At 39.7% G+C, this 23351-nt stretch overlaps 1 protein-coding gene across 1 annotated transcript; it reads right to left on the reverse strand.

The window, feature by feature from the left end:
- Positions 1-20100: 20100 nt before the first annotated feature.
- Positions 20101-22120, reverse strand: PFDN4 (prefoldin subunit 4). The gene is made up of 4 exons (XM_088528450.1): positions 22039-22120; positions 21709-21816; positions 20746-20889; positions 20101-20242 (listed from the first exon to the last, which is right to left on the reverse strand). Exons 1-4 carry the CDS (start codon positions 22060-22062, stop codon positions 20111-20113), a joined length of 408 nt encoding a protein of 135 aa, XP_088384576.1. The 5' UTR covers positions 22063-22120; the 3' UTR covers positions 20101-20110.
- Positions 22121-23351: the final 1231 nt, after the last annotated feature.

Genomic DNA, 23351 nt, shown 5'->3' on the forward strand with positions numbered 1-23351 from the left:
ACCCTTGAGTTGACAGTAATAATGAGGCATTATTTTAGTTTCCCATTTATGAAAAATATTGAATAATAAAACCATAGTTATTGTGAAAGTTTTTTTTTCCAAATCTATTATGAAAGGTTTTTTTTCCAAAATGTTTTTTTTTGCCAAAAATCTTTCTTCCAAAAGTTTTTTTTTTTCCCAAAATGTAATTTTCTTACATCATCACACTAGATGCATGGTGAACTTAGTTATACCTATGACACGGGTTTATATGCTGTTACAGTTGTCTTGTCCCAACCCCAAGCAATCTCAATAGACCTTCAGATAGGGCATCGGGATCCAGAGAGTGCTATTCACTGCTGAGTGGATTAAGACACTGCCAAAGACCAGTCTGCTTTGTCCCTGAGCCAGAAAATTTAATTGTTTCTGCTTAGGCAAAGATTTTTAATAGATACATCCATTTCTTTCCAGTTTACTATTTCATTAGTAAGGGGATGAAGAAAAGCAAGTCTCTTATATTAGTAAGATGTTTGACTGGCAACTGGTTGTTAAATGTGCGACTAACTGCAAGAAAACGTCAAGCACGGAGTACATTAAAGAGATGGAGACTAAAACCACCAGGCTGCAAGTCATTGCTCCTGGAAGGCCTGAAACAACCAGCGGGTCTAGCACAGCTGTGCTCCATGTCATTGCACTAGATAGCCCTGCTAAATTACCATTAGTGGTTCAAAAAGGTAGTTTGAAGCTCAGAGTTGTCCTTTATATAGCAAGGGTTATCATTTACCATCCCGTGCCGACTCCTGCTGATGTGTACAGATGTGCACAGATGTGCAGCATTAACGTTCAGCGCTGCAGACGACAGCCTGGTCCAAGCAGGTATGAGCAGCGCTCACTACCACACCGTGAGGACCAGGCAAGAGCATCATTCACCTTTGTCTGCTGTCGGGAGCGTTTGCTGCTGTTTGTTTTAATTAAAAAAATCGTTAAAAACACCATCACAATACACTGAAAATGGTTTGTAAAAAGAATTTAGCTAAAAGCATTTTCTTTGGTTCCTTAGATTATTTTTGAGGAGGTGCCCATTTTACATTGATTATATCTTACCACTTGAGGCTATAAGTACTTCAATCTGATGAAATGAAAAGGAAAATCTATTACTTGAGGTTGGAATGCCTGCATACCTTCAGACCTTGTTGAATTTTTCAAGGACAGATAATTATTTGATTCCCCACCTCTGATTTTCCTTATACTATTTATTATCAGCTGGTTCAGAGAATTAAACCATCTGCTCTTTGAAAAATGAGTATTGCTGGAAATAAATAGTTTAGCCTTGGCAGTATATTCATCCAGACTGCAACTTGTCTTACCACTGTTGCTTCTACTAATAAGATTAGAGCTAGAATATTACATCTGTCAAGAACCTTCATAATTGTTTTTAAAAGTGAAATATGGATCAGACTAAAATTTATCTAGTTGTTGAGTAATATCTGTGCTTGGTTTTCAAGTGTCTAAAAGGTTGATTTGATTATAATGTAAGCCAAGTGAGTGAAGCAATAGGCATAGATATTCATTAGCTTAATTAATCTTATTTGAAAGTAAGTACTTACAGGACAAATTATAAACAGTGACCTTTGGGTTTTCTGCTTGTATCTCATGAAAACAGAATTCTGCAATTTAGATCATGCAAATTCTTAAGCTTCTGTTTGTCTGTGCAAAAAGAAATGGAAAGAACAGATGTTTGACTTCTAAACATTGAATAAACTATATAGCAGTAAAATCCTATATGCTTAACTGATAAACAGTTCTTTGACTAGGAAAACTGAGGATAACTTGTCATTCATTTCACTGCTGGTATTTCTAATTAATAACCTTCTTCCCAAATGACTATGAAAGCAGCTCAGGGCACTCGGTTTACATCTGGAAGATAACAGAATCCTTCCCTGAACCATCACTTCTCATCAGCTTCTAAGTCTGAAATAAGAGACTAAATGTGTCTTTGAAATCACATTTACACAGGAAAATATCTAGTCAGCATTACTTCTATAAACCATACTTTAGAATAAATGTCACCATAGAACGTACAGGTGGCTGGGCAGAGCCCTGCAGGCAAATCCCTTGATCCCTATATTCTGCATCCCTCCAGCCCCCCACACTCCAGGTGTGGAGCAGCATGGTTGCTTGGCATGGTTTGGGACCTGAGAAGTTAACAGGGCCCCACAAGACTGAATGTTGTTAATAATGCTGTTCTTACTCTTTGCTTGCAGAACCTTTTAAACCAGGATTTCAAAAAGCACTAGAAACCTAGTAATCTTCACAAATTCCTTTTGAGGTAAATTTCTGGTGAAATAAAAGGCTGGAAATTTCAAATGCACGCACCTAGTATTATCTTCTGAAATGCTGCAGGACGTAATGAAGATGTCACCAAGATCTTCATCACTTCGGAAAACTTAGGCCAATTATTTCAGTGCCAACTCAGTGCCCCACTCCAGAAGTCTGTCCTTGTCACCAATAAACAAGCTAAAAGGCTTGGGAGCAGCACACACCTTTCAAGGGACTACAGAAAAGCAGATACTGCCTCTCTTTGCTCATATCTTGTGCAGTGATGAATCTGTATCCCCTCTCACTTCCCAAAGCAAACTGCCTCATTTGCCCCTTGGCAATTTCAGCTCTAAAGTCCATTTCCCTGCTCTAATGGTTGAAAGCTTCTATCATTAACCTCTCACACGCAAAAACCTCACATAAAAGCAACCCTTTCTTCAGGTTGTTTTTCTGAAGCCTGAGCATCTCGAGCATAATGGACAGAATCCTCACACCATCCCAGGTTTTGATCAGCCCTCAGCACGGAAAGCTCAAATGGAAGCAAGCATCCTGTTGCCTATTATACACCAAATCCTAGACTTTTCCTCAAGTGTAACATAATAGAAATATATAAAGCCATTTCTTTCTTTCCTGCTTCCTGTCTCCAAAAAGCAAAAGCTGAAAGAACTGCTAGTTTTGGGGCAAAATCTCAGCGGATAGGAGTATTTCATGCAACAGTCACCAGTTTGGCTCAGGGGATGAATAAATGTATCACATTTCTTTCAGGCAGCAAACAAAGACGAATTACTTAAGAATAAGGCAAAGTGAAAATCAATCTGCTGAATTAAAAATATGTTAATATTTTAATTGACATATTGCATGTCAGCAAGAGTAAAATGAAATAATCTGTCTTCCCGGAAACATGATCATTTGTGTTGTCAGAAAACTGTTCCTGTTTTTTAAAGAGGAATGTCTCTCTCTACCCTTCTTTGTATATGAGATCTGCCATCCCCCTAATGATATAACTATATATAACTACACCAGAGAGAATGGAATTTATATTCATGAGATACAGATGGCCTCATAATTCACTAGCGATGCAGGCCTGAGTGAGTAATTAGGCCTCCCCTATAGAGCAGAAAGTAATTCCAAATCTCCGTGCAGTCAGTAAATAACTTACCTAAGGAAACTTAGACCTATTGCTGCTTTACTTTGACATTTTATGACATTGGGCAACTCTCCTCTCCACCATTTTTCCTACCTCTGTTTTACCTGGTTAGACAAGAAGTTTTTTGCTTTAAGGGGTATCAAAGCAGTCAAATACTCGGCTAAGACACCACCAAAACCTTCCTCAGGTTTGGATGGGAACAGATTGTCACCCTGTTCACAGCACACATTGCACAGAGGTCCAGCTATGACTGAAGGAGATATAAGGAAGCAGCTGAAATACCCTTTGAATTCTCATGTACCACTTCATTTTCATTTCAAACTCCTGAAACTCATTTCCCATCCTTGAGCCAACCATTATCCCCTTGCTTAATACTAGGTATCACCAATACTGCAAAGCAATATTAGTCTGCTAAATTACTAGGAGTTCAGGCCTATAAAGCAAGCTAGAAATATACAGATATAGATATTGCAAAGCTGTTAGCTGAAAATTCTTAAGTTTACAGTTTTTATTACTACATGAAGAGGCTTAAAGTTTAGGTGACAAATAGATTTTGCTGCCAAATCTTTAAAGACTTAATATGCCTTATTTGCTATTTCATGACTTTTGACAAAAAAAAAAAATCAAAAGGTTTGCCAAGAATTTTCTTACAACTCAGCTATTTTTACACTCATCTTATTTTCAAATTTGCCCTCACTTCAGTATAATTGCTGTCAGCCTTTTCTTTAAAACTTCCTAGCAATTCTGAGAGCAAAATAGTTTTTGTAAGTGAACTCATGAGCAATTTTCTGGTAACATGACATCTTAATAGGACTTTTGGTCCAAGGATTTCTCCTAGTGAGTGTGGAAATCAATACTCTGCTCAGTTAGAGACATGAAAGGAATGCAGTAGGGCATTTCTGCTTATATTAAGCATAAGAAACAGAAGAAATGTGAGAGAAATAGCTAAATTTCTGCATAGAACAGTTTACCTCTAGACTAGCACATTACTTTAAAAAAACAACGAAAGCCTAAAGTTTACAATAGACTCTTGAAACAAGAGAGCACCTTCACAAAATGAGAAAGTGAAAAACTTAACAAAAGCTTCATGAAAAATCCCTTACTTACATGACTTGTCCAAAACAGCATAACATCAAAGCTAATAAATGACTTAATACCTTAAACAAAAACATATAAATTATAACTTACAGCAAAGTAGATAAATTCATTCAGAAAGTTCCATCCTTCTCAAAATAAAGAATAAAATAATAAAAGGGAAAAGAAAGCAAACACTCATCTCGCTGCAATTTATAAGAACAGCAAGGAGAAAGTGCATGAACTCAGCTGAGATCAGTCACCACCTGAGGGGTAACTGAAACAATTTGGGTAGGATGGGTACTGGAGAAGGAAGGGAAAATTGTAGGATCAGGTGTGCTTCATAGCTTGCTTAATTAGGGCTTATTCAAAAATTACACATTTGTGGGTGTAGCTGTAAAGCTCTTTAAAGAAAAATGGCAGAGGCTTCTTTTGCTTGAAATAGAAAAGGTGTTGGGGTACCTGTGCCTAAAACTGTCTAAATTTCTGATTTTTTTTTTAACTTTGCTTTTATGTTGTGGGTAAGTCTGAAGTATCTGGTCTCCATTTATATAAAGACTTAAGGAGATCATTAATTCTTAGACTGTGATTGATACTGCTGATTCCCTTGGACTATCAACAAATTTAAAATTAGCCGTGTATTTATGCATGTAAATATTTAGCCCCACAGGCCAACATCAAATGCAAACAGGATTTGTGTATGGGAGCTGTCAGCTTGGTTGATCTGTGCATTCACTCAAACGCTCTTTGCATGAAAGTGCAATTACACACGTGAAGTGCAGAGAAAAATGGCTCAGGCAGGCTTGGAACCTCGTCACAGATTTCTCCGTAGCGTATTTTCTTAAACCAGCCTTTTCAGAATAGCTAAAATAAATGCTAATTGTATGTATTATATTTGCCAAGCAACCTCTCAAAATCACCCAGTGGAGGGAACATGGTCTGCTGGTTACCACATGGTTTGGAGAGCTGCAACGTTTGAGTTCTGTCCTGATGATCTTGTGCAAAGAAACTGAACTGCTTTTGTTCTTTATCTGCAAATAAAATATCCAAGATATAAAATGGAAAAGTAATTCCGAACTGTGGCTGACACAACAAATAGCTGTGGAATGCTCACAAAGTTTTGAGAAATACTCCATAGAAAGGTGAAATATTAGCAACAGCAAAATATAATCAGGCTCCAACAGTGTTAGCTGAGCGCAGGCAGGGCTGAGTCATGACATTTTTCTTACATATAAAGTATCATCTTTTAAGTAAACTTTGATCTACTGAGCAGAGTTGCATTCTAAGTCTCCCCTTTGGATTCTTTTATTTTTACCCCCTCTTTCCCTAAAAGGTCTTTTGAAACTCCAAATCCGCTGCTGAAGCTGATATTATAATTTACCTCCTTAATGCTGAGAGGCAAACAGATGTGCTTTTGTCTCGGGGGATATTAGAGATCCCACAATGACTTTTTTTGCAAGTCAGCTTTATCCCCCATGTCCTTGCCAAAGTCCTGTCGTGCTGTGTTCCTGGTCCTTACCTGAACTATTCCAAACACCACCAGAATACTAAACTAAAATTTCTGCTTGTCTTACCTAAGGTTCCTCACCTTTGCCCTTTATACTTGGTGTTTCCATCCACTTAGCACAAGCCTCAGGAAAGGGAACTTCTACCACATTTAAGCCCAAGGTTGCCATGAAAGGAAGCACTGGCAAAAAAAGCTGTATGAGATCATCTGTACCCGCGTGTCTTGGAGTAATTAACACCTTAAAGATGACTTAAACGGTGAAATGCCGCATAAATTTGATGTCATTTACCACAGAACAAATTCAGATCAATATTGGCTCCTGGGAAAGAAGGATGCCCTACTGAAAGGGTGCAGGGAAGCAAGTACAACTAGGCTGGGAGGAGGAAATTCACCTCTAATTTGGCAGGAAACCAATGTTTTTTCAGCCAAAGTGCATCTTCTGCACCTGGAAGAGTCTTTTGCATCTCCAGGTGCAGCCAGATGCTGCAGTAACTATGTGCACGCAGTGCCCCTTTTCTGTTGAGAATCAGAACCCAAGATTACGTGATTATCAATACAGTTATCAAAGCTGAAGAACCTGGTGAAATTTGGGCATCTGCTGGCTAAGCCAGTGGCATGAATGCTGCATTAGCTGCTCCCGTTAGCACAGGGCAATTCAGCACCAAGCTCCTTGAGTCTAACTGTTAGTACTGAAAAAAGAACATGTTTGATTTGATTTTTAGTAGAAATCTCAAAGATCAAGCGCTATTGACCTGTTCTGTTAAATCACAGAACTGAATCTCCTGGGGATTTACTCTGGGTTCTTTTCAGCTCTCAACTTCAGCTGGCCTATGTTATATTTCAGATATGTATTTTAGGGGGGCATCAAAAATTATTCTGAATTATACATTAAAGTAAGAGCACTTGTAGACACTTCTTGGTCATACTACTTGCCAATACCAGTGTCATTCAAATTTTACTATACTCGAATTTTACTTCTGATCCAGAAATAACAGACACCGAATGAGCAGAAGGTCCATATAAACTTTATTCCTCTTTGTTGATGCAAATCAAGGTATCTGCTTTTGATTGCAACAAATTAAATCAGCTACACTGAGATAATGATACTGCTCCGTAAGTTCAATTTATTTTCTTTAATTTCTACATCCCCTCAATGCTGTTTTCCTACACAATGAGCCCTTTAGTAATTCTTATGCCTCATGTTCCGAATTACTGAACCAAGATCTGATGATAAATTACTGTTTCATGACCCTTAGACTTCAATTTTTAAGCAAACACTTCTCTGATTTATGTGTAATATAACTAATATTTCACAAATCTTCCATATTAAGAAGCCTAAACAGTTCAAAAAAGCTGTGCCTGCTTCACTGGCGAATGAGGTATTATGCTGAAAAATAAAAGAACAAAACTTTTCTCTGGTAAACTCAGGGCAATGTCAGGACAACAGGGCTATTACCTTTATCACGATTTTTTTGCATTATTTCTATAGACAATAACTTTCTATAGACAATAACAGGAGGGCACATGACTTTGAGCCATGCTCATGACTGTGGCCCAGCCTGATCAGTTGAGGTTGCAGGTCCCAGGAGGAGGAAATTCACTGTGGAATCTGCATTTGGACCCTTAACCCTTTGAAATTCTGGGTTTCATGTTCCCCACAATTTGTCTTTGTTTTACAGTTTAAGGATGTCCTCTAGCATTAATGAAAACCATTTATTAGGGCAAGCATTAGCATTTTGAAGTCACCTGCAACAATTATTTGACGTGAAAATTGAACTCATGGATATTACTTGGAATATTTTGAGGCATTTCATACTGTTTCTATGGCTTGCGGCACTTGGAGCTGATCATTAGTATTTTTAAATTCTTAACTAGCTGCTTAACTCAAAACATTTGTCACATTTACTTCCGAGGTGAACTATTTGCCTATATAACCAATTAAAAAAAAAAAAAAAAGAGCCATATTAGTAATACAAAAGAGACCTACCTATGGTGTATGAACGAATAAGCCAAGACAGCAAGCTTTGAGGAATAAAAGGCTATTAGTGAAAAACTAAGTATACAGATCCTATTGGAAAAAGTGAATTCCACTTCCCAAATCTGAGCCTCGCCAAAGGATTTGCCTGAACTCAGAAAGAGAGCCATCCTCAAGTTGTCTTCTCCATGCCACGGTGGTGATGATCGTCTATTTTGAAGAAAAGCAGCCTGGCAAACGTGCAAAATGACTAATGTGGTACAATTAATCCATGGTCTGAAACCATGAGGACCTTCTCTGCTATTTACCCACGGCGTGAGGACAATTTGCTCGTTCTGTGAAGACCGTAGTTGTGCCATGCTGCATCCTTTGTGGATATGTTTGACATTGGAGTCATTCTCTTCAAAGGAAAAACTGACTGTGTCCCTCAGCAGCCCTCAGAGAGGTGTCTGAGAATAAATGGCTCTTTGAACTAAAAGCTGAGCTGGAGATGCTGTTTGTCTTGGGTTTATTTGTTAATAAAGCCAGTTGTAACAAAAGCTTGCATTTTAACCTTGCACAGGTTGCTGGCTGTGAAAGGTACCTGTCTAGCACTGAGAATCTGTGCATGTATACGGAATTAATTATAGCAACAAAACAATATAGAGTGTATAGATTTCGCCCCTTGGTATTTCACTAGCCCAAATATATCTTTTTCTAAAAAAAAAAAAAAAAAAAAAAAAAAAGTATTTTATTCATGTTTTTCCAAGTGAGTAGCTCTTTGCATTTCCCTGGGTTATTTTGTCCTTTTTTTTAAGCTTAACTGGCAACACTTTGAACTAGAACCGGTTCCTGAAAGAAGCTGCTAATGTCACGTCACTGTCATCTTCGTTACTGTCACACGTGTTAGGCAGATCCAGCTGACAGGTACATTTCCACATGCAGCAAATGTAGCTTTATTATCTTCATTTATTCCCTAGTCAGCTACTGGGTACTGCTGTATAATAAGAACAGCTTTACCTCAAGAGGAATCAAATAGACAAACTGCATAGAAAAATACACTTTTCGTAGCTTATTTTTCATGTAATCATTTCATATTAAATTCAGAAATGGTGTTTCTATAATTCTGTGGAACTTGTTTCAGTTCTAGCTTACGAAAAAACAAGTTTAAAACTTAGCTGTCATAAGGTTTCAAAATAACACTGCCTGTAGACCTGCACGAGAGAGGGTATGTTCTTCTATCCAATATTTTGGCTGTGTTCCTTCTTGTTAAGCATCTGTTAAATTAGAAGAGCAATAAAGAATTGCTATTATGAATTCTATAGCGGTCAGAACCTCACTCGAGCATTTTTAATTCTTCAAAAAGAAAGGCTAAATGATGCATAGCAAAATTTCTCCAGACTTAAATCTCGCTGGTCAGAAAAGAGCCTGGGCTACTACCTTTTAATAACCATAAAAAAAAAAAAATACTATGTAGAACATAGTCTCAAAAGAATGAAAGTGCTATTTGTTTGTGGTGTCTTTTTTGAGTCAAGGTAATTATGATTTTATTTTTGTTAGGGGAGAAAATGCAGGGTAGCTTTTTTATAATATAAGTTCTGAAATGTAGCTTCATAAAAGTTATGTATTCATATAATACATATGACTGTCAATATAAGGAGTTAAGCCCTGTAATTTTAAGATAAATATTCTAATAAACTTTCTAGATGGTCAAAGCTGGCCTGTAAAGTTTACACTTTCTTTGAATTAAGCCTGATATGCTTAACTTTATGGTAGCACTGAAATCTCCCTTTTTAAAAGATACTTCGATTGCTTTTAGTGTAAATCAGGGCAGGCACAGAAGTTTCTAAGGCTCTTAAGCATTATTAAAAAAAAATCTGCGAGAATACTTGGCAGTTTCCATGAAAAATGAAGTGCTTTCTGAGTGCCCATTTAAAAGCTACCGAAGATATTTGTATTCCAAACCGCAGCAAAATTAATGGGAAGTCATTTTGTACAGAAATTCACCTAATTGCGAACGGTGGGTAGCAGGGCAGGGCTGGGGGAGACTTGCAGGGTTTGGTCATGTTGGCTGCACCACTTCGTGTGATGCACACCCCATGTCGGAGAGTTTAGCTGCTCACAGAAAGGATATTAACACTTTAACCAAGCCAAAGAAAAGCAAATTCATTAGCACCAGGAGACAGTAATTACCTGCTTATCCACAGGTAGTTACGTAGCTAATGACCTGGAGATGGGGGTGTAATTAAAGCCTTCACCCATGGGCTTCACTCTAATATCATTTTCAGTCTCTTCCTTTATGTTCTTTTCATTAAAACTGCAGATCATCAGGTCATTAATAACTGCACAATGTACTGGAGTCGAGTGAAGTCGCTGTTTCCCCAGTTCCGAACTACATTGCAGTAATAAAACGTTTTACAATTATTACTAGAATGGTTCTGCCAATGAAAGAACCTCCTCCCTGCCTTGCCCCTATCTAAGCAGTATTACAAAAATTAAAATATAATTTCATCAACATCAGAAACTCACTAAAATATTGCATGGAAATATGCTGGAAGGGAGATTAAATGCCATGATCGTAGCAGCTTTCCTTGGTGGCAGAAAAGCTGCAAGAAGCCTGCCCAGAGAGTTACTGCTGTAATAACAATATTGTAACTCCAGCACTTACTCTCATACAGCATGATAAGTCTGGGGTGCGCTGGATGTTGTTATTCCAAGGAATTAAATCATTGATGGGCCAACAATTCCCCCAGCTCGGGGTACTGGCCTTTTTCAAGGCAGTTCAGTTAGCTTTAAAAATCATTGTAGTTTTACAAGTATCATAGCAAAAAAAGTTAATTAACAGGGCACATAGTCACACTTTGGCACTAATGCATCACGTACAGATGTCATTTTCATTAATATGCTCCAATATTTATATTTCTCAAGACTCAGTAAAAGTACCGTTAATGGACTTGAGAAGAAGAGATCATTTTCTTGCTGAACAGAGTCTGGGTGATTAAGTGCTCAGTCTCTGGTAACAAATGAATGCAACAACCTTTAAATCCTTTCCATACAGACAAATTAATGTATTTCTACTAATAACACTGCTGGAAATCTAGACAGGCCAGTACATCTTTGTGCCTTTCTCCGCACGAGTCAGATTTACAATACTGCATTGCCCAAAAAAAAGCTATAATGACACGTTGATAAACAAGTTCAAATAATGTAATTTGCACCGTGCCATTTGTAAACTCTCAGCATACAGATAATTCCAAAAATTATCCATTATAGGTCTGATAAGCACTGCTGCTCTGGGTGCTGATGCCTCCTCACGCTTTTATCGCTAGCGATTTGCAGGGCAGAGCTACCCTGCTCTGCACCGAGTGACACCAGTCACTTTCTGTTCCACTGCTGACATTTAAATCGGATGCCAGTGCTTTAGTCCTACTTTTAATCCTTTGTGCTAATAGCACTTAAGTTTTAATTGCACATTTAATCATAAGAATTACGGAAACACTCTGAGAAAGGAGAGAGAAAGATTGCAATGGAGAGATACCAAAGCAAATCCAAAAGAAAATATAAGGGAATGAAGCAATCTTCTATTTCATGGAAAGCTCATAAACACGCTAGTTTTCAACCAATTGGCACAAAGGATCAAACAGAAGACCTCTGTAGCTCCTTCATTTGCTAAATCCTAGGATTTGAGCCTAATTGAATGTCCATAGGAAGCACAAAGTGACTAAGGGGCTCAGTTCCTGCCAATAAGCTCAAATAATGCAAATGTTCTTTTGTGTTGCTGGGTTTAGAAAGTGTTTTCTGTTTAAAAAGCTCTGCACAAAGAGCTTTCCCAAGGATAGTTTTTCCTATTTGAAGGGAGAGACAGATTTTAAACATAGTAATGAAAATGTTTAGCCTTAAACAGAAAATCAATGCTATCTCCAGGCTCTCTGAGCCTCACACTTTGAAACTGCCAGAGAACTTGCTAAATGTCTACAGCCGCCAAGAAAATAAACGTTGGAAAACTTGTGAAATAATGAACTTAAAGCTAAGAGTCAAGAAGATTTAGTATTAATGCTGAAATGTCACAACTGCAATTTATATATCAGTTCATAGACCCCCATACCCTTTGTCAAAAGGAGTCAAAATAAAAGAATCTGAGACAAAGCCAACAGACATCTTAAAGCCTTATATTTTACTGTACCACATTTTGTGCTGAAGTTTCTCGAAGCTTCTCACAGTGAAAGCTTTTTTGTTAGATCTGCAATACTCAACACACAAAGTTCTCATTTCCCAATGATGGCTGCAGCTACTACCACGTTGTTGTAACAGGTCCAAACCAGATCACGCGTTTGGAGAAAATGTTTCTTTTCCCATGAAGAAGTGATTCATTCATAAAAACTTGATTCAAAGACTTGAATCCTTTCTATAAGGAACTATGAAGCACGACACTGCTCTGGAGGCCGACCAAAGACACGATAAAAGGCAGGATTTCATCCTATGTTTCTGGCAGCAGGAACAGGTTTACTTTTGTGTCCTGCTGATTTCTAGAGGCTGTACCAGGGCAGGGGAAGAAAAAAAAAAAAAAAAAAGTCATTCAACTCTTTAGTTTAAAGCACGACAATTGAATTATGTGGAAAATAATGATAAATTAAGACTTTTCTGGCACCAAACACTATGCTTTTCTTCATGAACTGGAAGGAAAGTAATGATCTGCTGGGGGTTGCTTTTCGTGTTTGTTTGCTTCATTTTGCTTTTCAGATCAAAGTCAAAGGGAAGCTCAAAGGGCAGAGTAAAACTGTACCATACACTGAAAACAAATAATAAATAATAATAAAATGCTCAAGAGCTTTTTCGGTCTTCAGACGCTCATGGTAACATCTGCAGGACCTCTCAGAAGAGGAGCATCCCTGTGATGCTGCCTGGCAGGACACTGCAGCCATCAGTGACGTTGTACCGACGTGTCCTTTGCAATCCCACCATGTGCTGCTGGATCGCAGCCTGGCTGAGCAAACCCTAGAAAGCCCCGTGCATCGATGGCATTTCCTCTTTCCCATGACCAAGGGCGAGTCACAGCATCTCGGAACCTCTGCTTTCTGCTTCAGTCGTTGCCTTGAAATCAGCTCTGCGTTGCTGGTCAAACCAAGTCCCTCCACCATAAGCTGCCAGGCATTGGCATGTCCACTTCACTGTCACGAATTCTCTGCTATTGATATTGGTTTTATGTCAGTTTTGATAGTGCTTTAGCATTTTCTAGAATATTTTCACTTGTCTTAACTTGCAAGGGGTTTTATTTGATTCCATCTCTGGCTTCATTCTTCAGAAGAAAAACCTCCATAATTTTCCAGCAGAAAGAGCTTATAAACACTAGGTTCATGTTAGGCTTACATGAGCACAAAGCTTAACATGGACTTGCACTGATTTTTTTTAAGTTGACACGGTTCATTACAGATAAAAACAAAGCTTTACCTTGGCATTCTGCCTCTTGTGAAAAGGGAGGAGCGAGTCCAGCTTCAGTTTTTATCCTAGCAGTTAAAAGCCAAGTGGAAAACAGACAAGTCCAGCATCCTGTCCAACTGATTAAATAATCATTGACAGAATTTGAATGAAGAGACTACTTAAAATGCCAAGGAAAGAGAACATGAATTATCACCTTGAAAATAAATGTTTTGTTTGAAGTAAGCTACATAAGCAAATAGAATTACATCCCTCTTTTTCCCCACAATTAACCAGAGTAACATCTGAAAACATCTTCAATGCTCTGCATCTACCACATCATGTGTTGAAAAATCAAATAACCCTCAAATCTCTTCAAATGAGCTCCCAAAGTCCTTGAGGAGATAATAAACTAGGTTGCAACACTCTTCAGGTATACAGTTAAATGTCTTTCATATATCTTTAAGTAGTTATTAATCTCTGAATTAGTTTAGAATACATTAACCTTCAAGGTAAATTAGATCAATCAAGAAAGTGACTCACCAAACTAAGTCTATTTTTTTGCTGAAATTTGGAGTACGTGCCAAGAATACAGCAGCAGAGGGCAGAGAGCACTCGAGTTTTTCCCGTATGACACACGATATATGAAATCACTTTACCATGGAGAGGGGCTGCGTGTTTGCACTGCTGCTCTTGATGCTTGTACATAAAGCTGTTGCTTAAGACAAGAGGAATCAATAAGAACAAAATGTTTACAGTTGTGGTAAGGGGGAATTATGCTGTGAATGCAGATGACACGAAGTCCGTGAGAATTAGATGTAATCTAATAGGACCTCGCAGCTCTATTTACTTTTCACTCTGAGACTATTTTTAGCCTTATTTAATTACTGAAGTGGCTAAAAAGCCACTCTTTATTTTGTATATGGTTCACATAGTCCAGACATTTTGCTCATATTCTGCTTCAAAATTACTTCAATCCTCAACTTTTTACCTTCAATTCTTACACAAAGAAAAAATATTTAAATATCCATGCAGTAGAGAACTGTCATTACAGCTGCTATTCAGTGCCATGTTGCACACCCTCCAAATAAAGATAACCCGCAAATTCACAGATTAGCTATGGCTTTCCTAAAAGAAATATGAGAATTTTGACCAAGTAGCAGAAAGAGTAACATGAAGTTAAGTGTTTTTAGTGAGAATGACTGACAAGGGAAGTTGTTTGCGCTGGTTTAAGCCAATGTCACTTATTTTGCCTTTGCAAAACACCACACGTTGCCAGCCATTCTGGCTTAGCTGACAAGCAGTAGCTCCCTAGGAAACAAACGCCAGCTCTGCTGGCTGTGGGAATACAGCAGAGGGTTGTAAGTAGGGATTTGGAATATAAGATTTTAATTTAAACAGCGGCGCTGCTGTTAACTCCCTGATGGGATGTGGCACATCCTGGAAGAACGAAGGTAACCATGAGCAGCAGCTCCCAGGGGCTCCATCCTCTAGCTGTAACGAGTGAATCCCACCTTTGTAAAGCCACATCACACGTGAAGACTGCAGAACACAGACACCTTGAAAGCCTTCCCTTCCGTTAGTAAGGGGATTATTATATTAGAACTTCAAAGACTGCAGTTTGCCCTGTCATCAGAGTATCGAGAAGCATGAGATTTAAAGTGATGAAAGCTGACATATTAAGACTATGTGCTTTCAGATGGACAAAAAAAATTCTAAAGCACAAATCAAGCCCCTTTTTAATACCAGTTTAGTATGTTCCAAGGTAAGAGAACACAAACAGAACCTGCAAAGGGAAAGCCGAGAACAAGATGTAAAGAAAATAACACTGGATATGGGCTTTGGTTCTCTGGATTATGGATACCCCTGATACGGCACAATAAACAGGTCCTGTTTTGGATCTCTTCAGAACATTAAGCTCACTCGGCCAGCACAGCCATGAACTCTCCTCCTCAGTTCCTCCTTTTCGGGCCATTCTGCACCTGCCAAGACAAAATTTCCTACTTGATCCTGATTGCGGGGAACTGAGTAAAAGCTTTGTCCTTATTTAAGTGCATATATTAATACAGCTAGCATTGCACAATCTAATTATAATTAAATACAAGACTGGATGTGAAAGCTCTAATTAAAAATATAATTGGCCATTTATTTTTACAAAATCAATTAACTAGTATTTTAATTGAAAGCCTATTAAATGCAGGGGTAAAAAAGCTATCGGAGATTAGTAAAAAGCTGGGCACCTAAAAAATTCTCCACGAAGCTCTGAAAACATTGCCTATTTCATACTTGCAACAGCCAAAAGTCATCATACATTTAGCTAATCCAAGATTGAGAGAAACAGAAACTCTTAAGAGAGAAAAAAAAAAAAAGAAAGAAAAACAAGCACACACAGAGGAGACTGTCTAAAACATTTTCCAAAGCATGCTGCCTTGGTTAAATACTGAGATATTCAAATGCAGAAAATAAGTTTATTTTCTTTTCTGTATATCCGCTAGCTGGTGACAAAGAGAGACAAATAAAGCTAAAGGCACAGGGATATAAACTCCTCCTTCCAAACAGTTATACTTCAAAGCAAATGCTGCAAACTTGTACTTCGATTATGTGGCTTCACCTGTTACAAAGGCAAAAAGTTGCCAGTGCTCTTTGTGCCCAGCTTTGCCAGTGGATATGAAGAGGTTTGGATCTTCCAGGCAACACTTGGCTCGTCCTCCCTGCACAACACTGAATCACGACTGCGAGACATGGACATTCCTGGAAGCACAAACTGGATTATGAAGCAATCAATAAAAGCTGAGAAACTGGGAACTAGGACATGGGAGCCGCTCACACACAGTGCACACACATTTCAGCCAAGCAGTTGATGTACAGCTATGGAAAAGGGATCTGGAATGTGGATGTGTTACACTAACGCCTGGCTTTGCTGGAATATCAGCACATAGCATTGCAAAAAATATTTATACAGAGATAGGACATGGATTATATGTATTTTGTATAAGCAAAGCCTCGAGGACTGATTGGATCCTTAGCAAAAGGTATTTGGTTTTTGATGTTTGCCTGAGAATATGTGAATTACTTTGACACAGAAACTCAAAATCAACCAACAGAATTCTGGAATTTAGGCTTCTGCTATCACTACAGTTTACAACTCCTACAGTACTCAGGAGAACATCATATGTGTGCCCAAACACTCATTTTTTGTCTTCAGTTTTCATGAACTACTATAAATAATGTCTAATATGACCCAGGTTGACCCTGAAAAGTAAACTTCGACATCTATTTGACTGCCATGCTGTTTTAATGACTATACCAGAGGCAAGCTTCCACATCTTCCAAATACACTTTCAAAATCTAAGTTTTCTTTCTTTTTTTTTTTTCCCCCCCCTCTCTCCTCTTCTCATTTTGGTCCAGATAACCAGCTAGTTCAAAACAGAACAGCTTATGCATTTCATGTGCCTTTAGCTAAGGCTGAACAGCACCACCACTCTGTCTATTCCATTCTGAAACTGCTACAACAATTAATAGACAAGAATTTTCTTCCCCCTAGTGATTAAGAAATTCTCATACTTCTCCATTTTAGCATCCTGTTGTCACTAGGGACAGGTGACAACATCATTGCCCTGTACACTGCTTTGAACAGCATTGAGACAGGCGTTCCAAATGTCTATTTCATAAAGCAAAGGAGGAGGAAAAAAAAAAAGTGGAATATGAGTAGCTCTTTCAAAGAGACATGGGGAGGAAGTAGAGAAGAAATCAATTCCAAGAGCTGCTAAAAATTCACTTTTTCACCTGAATAATTACTTGTGATATCCTCAGAAATACTAATGTGACTCTAAGGGGTTTGTCATTTGAAGTGGCATTTCCATGATAGCCTGGGAATTATGACTGTAATCCCTTCCAGGCTTTTAAAAGCTCTAACAAGGCTCCCTATCGATAATCAAGGAAAGAACAGTTGTGGGCTTTATTTTTCATTCCATTACTCCTTGTGAAACGGCTGTGTCCTTTCTTCTCACAGCCCAGTCTGCTGATTGCACGTCTTGCTGAGCTGCAGGGAAGCAAGAGAGAGTGGTTAGTAATGGCAGGTGCTTTTCAACATCTACTATTTGGGTAAAATAACAACAAAAACCACATAAGTTGTAGAGAATTAAGAACTTTTGCATATGTCAAGCACTTTTTTCAATTTTAGGTTTTGACATTCACTTAAGAGATAAGATCACTTACTGCATTTTGTTCTAAAAATCAGTATTTCTCACATAATAGTAGCTTTAGTGCCAATGTTAAGTCGATCGTGTTAGAACATTCAGAAAAAAGTTAATGGTGAGATTAATTCAGATCACGTCCAACTTGTGTAAGCCAAGTTGAGGATTTTTTTTTTTAATGGAGAGATTTTCACATGCCTCATCTTACACAACCACCACTCTATAGGTGTAGGTATATACTTTTTTATTATTATTATTTTAAATGTTTAATCCACCTCACTTCCCTCCCCCTAATGTAACGGGTGTCTGGGGCACCTGAATAATGGTTTAGCAGAGATGGGTTCTCCCTCAGTTAATGATGGGGAAAAGCGGGCAGATTGTTTAGGATTTTCCTGCTCTGCTGGTCCTGTGCTAGCTTAAGATCATAAGCAAAGGGGTCCACTTCACACCTGAATGTCCGTAAGTCTCACCTGTTGTTCCCAACTATGTTAATAAGAGCTATTACTTCTCCCAACGCTGTAGAATTCAACACGGAGTAGAAGGAAGAATTCAGAGAAAACTCCACAGCTTTCTCTGTATGGGAGACACGTGTCCCAAACACCACAAAACTCCAGGACTTTCAAAAAGTTACTAATGTCAATACAAGATCCCACAAGATGATACAGGACACAACTGAACACGATTTCCATTTATACTCCTACGTTCAGGAGATCCAGAGCAGTTTGTTCAAACCCACGTGGAGGGGCCTGTCCAAGGTGCTGTCTGTTTGTCCATGTGTCCTCAGAACCCCCTCAGGAAGGCTGGGAAGGAGCTCGTTAATGCACCCTCAACACATCAGCACTTCTCTTGTCTTCAAGATACAGAACAGATTTTAAGTGCTACTAGTGTCACCTCTTCAGAGCAAGCTGCAAAGTGGTTCTTAGATTTCCCTTATTCAGTTGCTTTCCAAATGAACTATAATAGCTGTGAAATGGAAATCATTCTATTCCATGGAAGTTTATAGCAACTCAACAAATGCTTGCTTTGTGCCTTAAATAAAAAAAATTGTTTCAATTCAATTATGCAAGCTACTATAGCTCATTAATTCAGTTCTATTACACAAGCAACAGACTAGCATGTTCACAGGAGAACTAGAACTCGTTCCTCCTGCAAGGCAAACGTTATTAGAGGTAAGAGAAATTTACGATGTATCAGAATAAAAAGTACTTACCAGGTGGGGAACTACACAGAACAGTCACCTGAAAAACCTGCACATATTCCTGAGGAAGGAAGAAGGTTATAAAAAAGGGAAAACAAGCAACTGATTTGAGAATCTGCACATTAGCTACCAAAATAACAAATTAAAACATGAAATAATGGCCAATTTGCAGGCAATTTCCCAAAATAAACTGTATACTGCATGTGCAAATTTACAGCTGGATTTATGAGCATACAGTGATGCACAAATCACAGCTAGGACTAAACTGACAGAAAAGCACACCTCATATCCACAAAAACCACTAATCTAGAAAGACTCAAATAGAGTGACATAAAATACATCAGCACCACAACAAACAGAGATGTTGAACATTTTGGGTTAAAAATAAAAACTCAAGACAAATCCTAAAGGACAAAAATCCAGCACCAGAAAGACAATCGAGATAATTTTGTTCTGTTCTTAACCTCAGAAGGGATCTCTGGCATCTATGAGATCAGTAATAATCGTCTTTTTAGTGAGCATTACAGCTGCACATATGGACTATGCCATTTCTAAGCTGCAAAAGAAGAGTTACAGCAAAAACGCAAGTTCCATCTATCACCACTGCTCTTCCTTGGGGTCATTTACTGCACCGCATTCCTTATCTTCTTTAGAACTGCCACTGGCCTTACTACCTTCTTTTTTTCCTCTCCTCCTTTAAATAACTTATATCCATACTATGGCCTATCTGGAAGTTATGATCATTTCAAATGGCCAAAATTTGCATTTAACACAGCCATATACATGCTCAGAACTTAGAGAACTTTGGTCACACTTAGAAGAGAATTTTGAAGCACTGGCTACCAAATCCCAGGATGGGGGTGGCTGCAGGGAACCTTTTCCCTCCAGCCTGAACATGGACTTTCCTGGACTTCGGTACCATCTGCTGGATGCCTCTCGCTATGGCTCTAGCTCCACTACTGGCTCAGTTTTCACCTGGGAAAAAGAAGCCTCAGGTATTTTCATAGTCTGTTAAGTATTTTTCATGAGTTCAAAACAAGACCAGGGAAACTACAATATGTGCCCAATTTTATTATTTTAATCAGCAACAGAAATATTCAAATCTTGATGCTTTATCAACAGTATAATGCTTTCCTGGACAAATAAATAACTGCAAGAAGCAAAGTAAGACAATTCTCATTAAATGCATGGAATCCAACACAGGAAAGTCGCAAAAAAAAAAAAAAAAAAAAAAAAAAAAAAAAAACACACTGGTTAATTTTTAGCATTACTGGAAAAGAAGGCAAAAAATAACAATAAAAAAGACATATTTAGAAAGTTCTTAACTGTCCTCAGCCTCAAGATTTATGTTATTTCCAAACTTTGCATAGAGCTGAACTTTCAGGTCAGACAGCACTCTTTGAATTGACTCCACTCGAGACTCTAAAGCTTCAATTTCTTCTTGTAAATTTTTCTGAAAAAATAAAAAGAAATATATTTGTTTTACATACATATATATATAAAATAAATATACATTATATATATGTAATTACTTATGAAAAAGTGACTCACATTTGCCAGCAATATACAATAAAACAAAGGAACCTGAAGTTTTTGCCAACATGGGCTGCTTTGATGATTAAAGGACAAATACACAAATTGTCCAAATGAAGAATTACAAGACTTCATAAAACATACAGAAATTGAAAGAGCGGTGCCTCAGCTATCACTGACCCAAACACATTACTCTTCAAGTCAAGACAAGACACAGAGATCACTCAGAAGGAAAGAACCTTTCCATGTTGGGGTTTGTGACCTGTTAACAGGCTCTGGCTTCGGAGGCATGGGCAGTATTACATGATACCACATCCAAGATATTCAGAAAGAAAAATGTCAGAGAATGAACAGAGCACCCCACTGCAACACTCATCAGTTGTGGCAGACGGGGTTAGAGACCCCTTTTTACCCCTCACAAACCTTTGCCTCCTCCAACATCTCTTCTGTCTCTTCCTGGGAATGGCTAATGAAGACATCTCCAATCTGGTAGGGTATCAGCAGTGAGTCACCATCATCCAGCATCATGATGTCATCAGAGGCATCCTCCAAATTCTGAAGTTGCTTCTATTGATCGGGAAGCAAGAAAGATTACAGGGGATGCACTAGCACACTATGCATGTCAAATATTTAAAGTAGAGAGATTCTGCATTTTAGGCAAAAATGCTACTCATCAATACAATAACAGTACATTTGATAAGTTTAAAGATAAATTATTTAGAGTAGGTATTAAAACTTGTGGAGTTTACTAGCACAGAGATCTAGTCAATATTCAGTATCCCTCACTAACAGGGTAATTAACCACTTAGACAAATGAAATGAAATCAAAATCAGTTTTACTAACATCTGAAGTGTTATTACACAGCAACTTCTGAATTTAACCAGAAAATAAGAGAACAAATAAAGTGACAAATATTAATGACCTTATCACAAAAGTAGGATGGCTTAAACTTCTAGCACCTTAAGCCACTAACAAAACACTGAACTAAAAATGTCATATTTTTACAGTATGTGTCAGACAAGGTAATTAAAAAAGAGACAGCATAAGCTTTATACAAGCCATGGTAAAACTTAAACGAAAATATTGTGCAAGATATTAAACAAAAAGGAACTAATAGCAGAAAAGCAATATTACAGTTACAATAACGTGCCCTGCTAATCAGCAAAAGAAAAGTCTCTGAGCATGCAGCAGTGACCTGCAAACAAATGGAAAGAGGAAATGTACAAATGCTCCACTGCTGCAAACAGAAACAGATACCAACACCTACCTATTTTCCAGTCCACTCTCTGAGCTACAGCTCAGAAATTAATTTGAAGGAAAAAAAAAAGAGAGACAGAGGGGGAGAAGCAAGGGGGTAGTACAAAATACCTTTTACAGCAACATACCTTTTTCACTTCTATTTCTTCCTTCAGCTCCGTGATCCTGCTGGTGTTCCTTGCAAATTTGTTAATTTTCTGCTGATCCTCAAAGGTGACGTTGACGTCCTCGGCGGCCTGCAAGGAGGACAGAGCCCCGCTAGGCAGCGGCTCCCGGCTCGGCGGGGCCGCCCCGCTCGCACGCGGCTGCCCGGGGCACCTCTACCCGGAGGGGCGCCCAGAGCCTCCCCGCTCCGGGGGGCGGCAGAGGCGCTGCCCCTTCCCCGGCCCGCAGCGAGGGGAGCCCCGGAGGGTCCCGGGGCGCCGCGGACACCGCGGGGGAGCCCGGCCCGCACTCACCGCCTTCTTCATGGTGGCGGCCATATTGCACGGGCGGAACCATCGCCCCGCGCAGGGGAGGAGAGGCGCGGGGGAGGACGGCGGCGGCTCCCGGTCTCCAGTCCCCCGGCTCTGGCCCCTCGGCCCCTTCCTCCTCGTCGTCCTCCCTCCGCGCGGCGCCGCCCGCCGTTCCGCGGCGCCGCCAGCCCCGGGCTCCGCGCGCGGGGAGCCGCGGGGCGGCCCTGCCCGCGGCCGCGCTTGGTACGTCCCGCCTGACGGGGACGAGCGGCCGCCGCCGCCAAACGGGTCTGGGCCGCGCGGGGGCGCGCGGGGACAGCGGCCGCCGCGGCAGCGTCCCCAGCCCGCACAGGGCTTTCCAGTCCGGATCATGGAATCATAAAATCCTACGGGCTGGAAAAGACCTTCGGGATCATCGAGTCCAACCCTTCAGCACCCTGCCTGCTACACCATGTCCCCAAGCGCCTGCTACACCATGTCCCCAAGCGCCTCATCCGCATGTGTCTTGAACGCTGCCAGGGACAGTGACTCCGCCGCTTCCCTGGGCAGCCTGTCCAAAGCTTCACCACTCTTCCCATGTGGATTTTTTTCCCTAATACCCAAGCTGAATCTCCCCTGGCACAACTTGAGGCCATTTCCTCCTGTCCTATCTGTAGTTATTCTGGAGAAAAGCCTGACCTTCACCTCCCTACAACCTCCTTCCAGATAGCTGTGGAGAGCAATAATGTCTCCCTGGAGCCTTCCCTTCTCCAGACTAAACAACCCCAGCTCTTCAAATGCTCCTCATAAGCTCTGTGCTCCAGCCCCTTTGCCGGCTTTGTTGCCCTTCTCTGGACACACTCCCGCACTTCCATGCATCTCTTGTGGTGAGGGACCCAAACCTGAACACAGCGTTCAAGGAGGTCGGGGACATTTCCTGAAGGCAGCAGTGTGGAACTCTCCTCCTCAAGCCACCCGCTCCACTCGTGTACATCCGTCCTGTCTGTCAGAACTCGTGTTGACTATACGTGAGGCCAGCGTACGATTCCCGGCTCTGTCTCATCCCATCTCATCCCTCGTAACATCTGAGGAATATTAACCAATGACTGTTTTAACGAGAAAGAGAGAAACCATCAGAGGAACCCAGCTAGCATTTGGTTTTGTTAGAAGTCAGTGTTCAGAGCCCATATCCAGCGCTTTAGCCAGAAGACAACCCTTGTTCCACTGGAGTCCATTGAAAAGGGGGTCTATGGAGAACAACAGAGGGCAACAACCCACAAGAAGAATGGGTGAACACCTTAAAAGTTTTCCTACTAAATTCCTGCAATTTAAATTAC

Source organism: Tinamus guttatus, unplaced genomic scaffold, assembly GCF_059628265.1.
Source record: "Tinamus guttatus ecotype Peru unplaced genomic scaffold, ASM5962826v1 Tinamus_guttatus_pri_ptg000027l, whole genome shotgun sequence".
In the NCBI taxonomy this organism is placed as follows: Eukaryota; Metazoa; Chordata; class Aves; order Tinamiformes; family Tinamidae; genus Tinamus; species Tinamus guttatus.

Excerpts from the sequence above, each read along its gene's own strand:
- PFDN4 (XM_088528450.1), bottom strand. The coding sequence starts at position 22,062 with ATGGCCGCCACCATGAAGAAGGCG. Across the intron at positions 21,817-22,038 it reads CCGCCACCATGAAGAAGGCG|GCCGCCGAGGACGTCAACGT; the intron begins GTGAGTGCGGGC and ends TCCTCCTTGCAG. Across the intron at positions 20,890-21,708 it reads AAGAAATAGAAGTGAAAAAG|AAGCAACTTCAGAATTTGGA; the intron begins GTATGTTGCTGT and ends CCCGATCAATAG.